We start from the raw sequence: 6,381 nt of genomic DNA, 5'->3' as shown, positions 1-6,381 counted from the left end.
CCCACCGCCTTGCTGGGGCCACGCACAGGGGTGTTGCTCCTGCATTCATTCTTGCGGATGGTCATGCGGATAGTCACCTTCTTGCAAGAGCGTCCATCCTCTTTACCTGGGGAGACAGGGTGGGTGAGGCAGCTGCGGCTGAGTAGTGCTCCTGGGGCAGCAGGCTGGGCCAGACTGGGGCAGTTAGTGTCATGCTGGAGGGTCCCCCTACCAGAGTTAGTGCCCATGCATTAGAGCCCCTCCCTTTTAGCTCAGTGCCCTGGAAGGAGGTGGAGGTGACAAGGCAGGGGAGATGGGTGAGACAGGGAAGGATGCCAGGGATGGCCTGGGGACTCTGGGCTAGGGAAGACGAGGATTTGGGGACAAGGCAAGCTGCCTGCCCACCCCAGCCCCAAAGCCTGTCTCTAATGCACTGGCAACCCTGGATGTATCCTCTCCCCTCTCTGAGCTTCAGTTCAAGCATTAAGATCCCGCAATTGCCTGAGTGAATGGAAACCCCAGTCCCTAGCACGATGCTTGCACATAGCAGGATCACTCGGTTTCCACAGCTATCAAACAGGACAGGGCCGGGAGTCACCCACCTCACACAGCTGTTACAGAGATGGAAATTGATAAGCATGCAGTTTCTTCTGCCTGGACCACGCCTCCCAAAGACAACCAATCACATGGCTCATTTACACCCTCACCTGCTCAAGTATTGCCTAACCAAGGCCTTTCCTGATCTTCTTGAAACTACAACATCCTCCCTCCACCCAGCTTCCCTCCCTGACCCCTCCCTTCCCTATTTCTATCCAGGGCACTGTCACCTTCCTGAGAGGCACTCTTGTAATGATGCTCTTGACATGTAAGCTTTAGGGTCTTCCTTTGCACAGCCTCCTTCCACAGTTTGTTGTGAGTTCTCTCGTTCTAAATAAATCTTCACTTTCATACCTCGGTATGGATTTGTAAGTTTGTGTTCTTTTTCTTAATGAAGCCCCCCCCCACCACCACCAACTGCATAAATTTCAGTGCTCATAAAACCAGATGCATCCATCTTATTGTAATTTCACTTGCTATTCTGTCTATCCAACTAGAATGTCAGCTCTATGGGGCTGTGTCATTTATGCTGTGTCTACAGTGCCTAGAACAGAGCCTGACGTATTGGTGCTAAATAAATATTTGCGAGATGCATAGACTCCCTCTGTGACACCAGGGTGCCTGTGGGAAATGGGGCGGAATCCCCTCTTCTGGCCTCTGGGTTTCACCAAGTAGGTTTCTGACCACACCGGCTGGAGGTCTCCTGGCCAGAGCTAAGTTCACTTTTTCCTCCCTCTCTGCTCCCAGGAGACAGGAGAACTGAGAACTGTCCTGGCCATGGCCTCAGGGTCCTGGACTGAGACCAGCTGAGTAACCAGCAGTAGCAAAGCAGTGGTTGCACTGGGCATTGGTGGGCATTGGGCACCAAGAGAGCGGGCACTGCTGAAGCATTCCCATGCAAGCCCAGGGGTGCAGCGTGCTACCCAGCATGCACTGCTGGCCCTACGGCCTTTGCCAGAGGCAAGGAGCAGGGGCACCACACTCCCCTCCCCCACCCCCAGAGCTCAGGGCCACCTAGCAGAAGGGACATTGGCAGAAACAGCAACGCGGCTACACGCCTCCAGTCCCGCGGGCTTCCGAGAGGAGTACCTGGGTGGCAGTGGACACTAACCCGTGGAGGAGAGGCGGGGCTAACGGGGACCACGGGAAACAGGGTCCCCGGGGAACCTGGGGAGAGGGACACGGGTCACAGGGAGCACACGGGACATTCAGGGAACACTGAGTTGTGGGTCAGAGATCAGCCAATGAGGCACTGAGCCCAGTTTCCTTGGAATATGTGAAGTGGACATAACAGGGTCCAAAATTCTCCAAGGAAAGGTTGAGGGCCCTGGGGGATGGGAGGCACGTGGGCAAAGGTCCTAAGGCTGATTGGAACATGCATGCACATGCAGTTGGGGCTGCAAGTTCCAGTGGCCAGGGGTGAGGACAGACGCACTGAGCTCTCACTCAGACTCAGTCTGGGAGCCCATGGGCCTGAAGGCACCTCCATGACAAGGCTCCTGACCACAGGGAGAATTCATGTGGGGGGCATCTCGGCTGGAGCTCATGGCAGGCCACGGCGGGAGGTGGCAGAGCAGCTGGTCAGTTACTGACCTCCTGGACCCAACATCCCAATGTCCCGTCTCCAACAGGAGCAGAGGCCTTTTGTTGGGATAGGGATGTGAGCATGGCCCCTGCCCACCTGCAGATCTGTGCCTGTGCCATGAGCCCCATGGCAGGGGTGTTATCCCTTCAACTACTCACCCCTGAAGAGCCACCACTGGAGGCGCCAGGCCAGGAAGCTGGCCCTCTGAGCCCCAACATGACACCTTGTCCCCCCCACCAGAGCCCCTCACCCCTGGCCTCCACCATGCTCACTCACATGTCCTGCAGCATCCTTCCAAGGAAGGTACCACCGAGCCCCCAGCCTAGAGAGAGAGGACGAGAGGTGGGTAGGAGGCCACATACTAGGCCAGGAGCCAAGAATCCCAGCAAGAAGAGGCAAAAAGACTGCTAGAGTCTAGACTCCTTTCCTCCCATGATGCTCCAGGTCAGGAGTTCCAGGCCCCATTGTCCATCAGGCCCTGGCCAGAGGGGGAAGGGGCCTCTGAGCTGGCCATTGAGAGCCACAGGGGCTAACGCAATTGGTTGGGACACTGGCACTGAGGCTGGAGGCTGGGTAAAGATGGTGCAGGGTGCCAGGGCCTCCTGTTTTTCCAGTGGCAGCTCTCCTTATGCACCACCACCCCACCCAGTACTGTCGTCCACCTTAGTGTTTTCTGCACAGAGGGTCAGGGAGGGAAGGGGTTAGGGACTGACCCACTTGGGTCAGTGGCCTGGGCTCTATCTCAGCCCTGGATAAGCTACCCCTTTGCTCTGGACTTAGTTTTCCCATCTCTAAAATGGGGCAATGATTCCTGATAGCCCTCCTCCTCTACTGTGAAATGGATAAAACGATGGATGTGACAGTTCTTTGTAAATAAGTGTGTATGTGTGTGTGTGTGTGTGTGTATGCGTGTGTGAGCGTGGGTCTAAGTATATGTGTGTGGTTTTGTGAGCACATACATGTGTGTACATGTGTGATTTTGCATGTGTGTGTCTGCGTGAAGAGAATGCTTGGATGTGTGTAATTGTTTTCTAAGTGAGACCAGAAATCTTTAAATGCCCAATATTAAAGTCAAGAACTCTAATAATTCAACAATAACCCCAAACCCTCCAGGAAATCATTTTCCTTGAGGTGTGCCCATAGTGACAGCTGTCCATGCTCGTGCTGGACCCCTGTTAGCCCATCGCAGGACTGAACTGTGCGTCTGCGTGGTATGTGCGTGCAAGCGTGCCTTGGTGTGTGACAGTGCGTGGTATGTGTACTGGCTTGCCGAGGTGTTAACGTCCCTGTGGAGTTGTGTGGTGCCTGTGAGCGGCTGACTGCCTGTGTTGGTGTGTATGTGAGTGTGCCTAGAACATGCGACAGTGTATGTTTGCGTGCATCTGGGCATGGCCCTGTGATGTGTGAGGATGTGGTGTGATGCGTGAGGATGTGGTGCGATGTGGTCAGAGCAAAGATACACAGAAAGATGTGGAGTTGGGGTGGCAGGGCAGGTCCAGGCTCCAGGGGAGTCCTCCTTCCACAGCCCCCCACACCACAAGACACCCCTGCCCCTACCCACCGCCACCACTAAGACAGCTGCTGCGCCGGGCTTTAGGCCATGCTGCATGGGAGGCGGCCAGCACTGACCTTGGCACACTCGGTCTCGTTGAGTGGTGGGCAGCTGATGGGCGAGCGGACGAGCACGGCACCCAGGGGTGTGCTGCTGCAGTGGTGGCGGGTGCAGTCTGCGATCCAGGATGCCCCGGGCTAGAGGGCACAGAGGTAGCCAATGGGGACCTGTGGCCGATGGCCCTAGTGAACTGATAGGGCACAGCTCCGAAGACAGGTGCAGCCCAGGACCTGGCACTGCCCAGGACCCCATCTGTTCCCAGCCCTGGGCCCTGGTCCTAGGTGTCCCCTCCTGGGATGCACAGTTAAGGGGCTGCATACCAAGAACAGGGAGGTGGTGCCATTGGGGAAAGTGAAGAGGCAGGACACGTTCCTGCAGGAGCCGCAGCAGGCCGCCAGGTCCCTCGGGTGCTCGTACTCCTGGTTCTGCAGGACAGGGAGAGTCGTCATGGGCCTCAGCCACATACCCACCTCCACCCTCCTGCCTCTCCCACTGTCTGCTTGTCCCTGAGCCCAGAACCCAGAGAAAGGCCCCCTGTAGATGCTCAGAAAGGAAATTCCCAGCCTCCTTGTATCTCAGGCAGGAAGGTCAGCCTTATATCTACCCTGAGCCTCAGGGTAGATATAAGGGTAGACAGCAGGTCCTAAACCCAACCCCAGTGGACAAAGAGATGGCCTTGCTGGTAATTAAGGATGGCAGTTTTGATTCCAGATAGACTTTAGTTTGAGTCCCAGTTCCTGTGGCAATTTTGACAAATGGCTGGACTTCCCTAAACCTCAGTTTTCTCATCTGAAAAATGGGAATAATTCCAATCCCTTTTATTCAACTCATACTTATTTAGCCCTTAATAGAAGCCAGTCACTGTCCTAAGTACGGGGCACGTATCAACAGAAGCACTCAGCAAACGGTAGCAATACAAACCAAGAGGATAGGGACCGTGCCAGGCATAAGTAGGTGCTTAATAAATGTGAGTTTTCTCTGTCAAATGCTCACCCTTGCCAGGCCTTCACTCTTGCTGTTCCCCTCCTGGCCTCAGCACTTTCCACGGAGGTCTCAGAGGTCCCCCCAATGCCCACTCTCTAGACTCATCCAAAGAGCTTGGTGGAGCTTGAAGGGCCCCTCTGATTCCCAGAGCACCAAGGGTCTGCAGGCCAACTCCCCCTGGCCCCCCACAGCCCGTCCTGCGCCGCTGCCCCCTACCGCCTCGCAGTGGACGTCACACAGCACGGAGGTGGTATTGATCTGGTAGAAGCCGGTAAGAGGGTCGAGCATGGCAGTGCAGCGGGATGTGTGGCACACGCCTTCTGCCGAGACCTCCACCACCGTCTGGCCCAGCTGCATCACCCCCAGCTCGCGGCTCAGACACACGGGGGCCTTCACTGGATGGGCAAGCAGGGGGGCGACAGTCACCGAGAGCCCAGCCCACACTGGCCCCAGGCGGGTTGGCCCACCCCTGGCTCACTCAGCTTGCCCGACCTCCCCGGCTCCCCCTCCCCACTCACCGCACTCGTATTTGGTGCAGCCACACACGTTCTCCGCGCTGTGCATGAACGCCTCGTCCAGCTGGGACATCTCCCACTGGGTGGGCAGAGGCCGTTAGCACCCCAGGTGAGGAGACCCAGCCCCACTGTTGGGAGCAGCCTGCCACCTGGGACCCTCTCTTGTCAGTCATCTCCTTGCAGTGGGTGGGAGTCGGCGGCGGGGAGGGGCTGGCAGGCCTGTTAGCCAGGGGGGGCCCTTGGCACCCTGTGAGCTCAGTCACCCTCCCTCGAGGATGCCCATGTGGCTCACGAGCCTCCCCACTGGGCAGTGCTCCCGTGTCCTCTCCCGGGCCTCAGGACTCCCCTGTCATTCTGAGCACCCACTGGCCACATCAGCGAGGGCCCCCTGCATGGCTGCTGGCCCTGCCTGGCTCATAGGCTTCCCTTCCTTCTCACCAGTTACAAGGAGAAGAGGATGGGATGGGGGACAAAATGAGAGAAAATGTGGGCTAGGTGGGAAAGAGGGAATACTTATAAGCCCAAAAATCATGTAGAAAACATAACTTTAAGCATAACTTTCCATTTCTTAAAGTATTTTCACTTCCCTCAGTGGCCATGCAGCCTGGTGGTTAAGGGCATGTTCTCTGGAGTCAGATATCCTGGTTGCAATCCTGGCTCTGTGATTTACTAGCTACATGACCTTAACCTTAGTTTTCTTGTTTGTATAATTGAGATAATCATAGACGCAATCTCATTGGGCTGTCGTGAGAATTAATATGATAATAGACATAAAAGGCCTAGGAAAGTTCCTGGCATATAGTTAGCTCTAGGTAAACATTAGCTACCGTCACGAGTACCACCATCACCATCATCCCTGCCATCACCATTACATCATCACCATCATCATCATTCCCACCATCCCCACCACCCGCACCATCCCCACCAGCATCATCACCAGCGTCATCGTCGTACTTAATCCTCACCACAACTCTGAAGCATGATCAGGCCCACTTCACAAGCGAGGGCACTGTGCCCAGACAGCAGAGCTTGGGATGAGAATGCTGACTTGCAATTCAAGGCTCATTGTACTAGATTAAAGGAACAGGGTCTCCAAGAGAAGGGAAAGA

At 55.7% G+C, this 6,381-nt stretch overlaps 1 protein-coding gene across 1 annotated transcript in view; it reads right to left on the bottom strand.

The window, feature by feature from the left end:
* OTOG (otogelin) overlaps window positions 1-6,381 on the bottom strand; it is a 93,270-nt gene that overhangs the window by 490 nt on the left and 86,399 nt on the right. Inside the window, exons 51-56 of the mRNA XM_007458796.1 lie at window positions 5,276-5,351; window positions 4,974-5,152; window positions 4,094-4,198; window positions 3,791-3,910; window positions 2,438-2,483; window positions 27-106 (exon numbers count right to left, since the gene is read on the bottom strand). Of these exons, the coding sequence (XP_007458858.1) occupies window positions 27-106; window positions 2,438-2,483; window positions 3,791-3,910; window positions 4,094-4,198; window positions 4,974-5,152; window positions 5,276-5,351 (606 nt within the window). The remainder of the gene's footprint in view (window positions 1-26; window positions 107-2,437; window positions 2,484-3,790; window positions 3,911-4,093; window positions 4,199-4,973; window positions 5,153-5,275; window positions 5,352-6,381) is intronic.

Source organism: Lipotes vexillifer, unplaced genomic scaffold, assembly GCF_000442215.2.
Source record: "Lipotes vexillifer unplaced genomic scaffold, Lipotes_vexillifer_v1.1 scaffold892, whole genome shotgun sequence".
Taxonomy (NCBI): Eukaryota; Metazoa; Chordata; class Mammalia; order Artiodactyla; family Lipotidae; genus Lipotes; species Lipotes vexillifer.
This window is presented reverse-complemented; position numbering and strand designations above follow the sequence as displayed.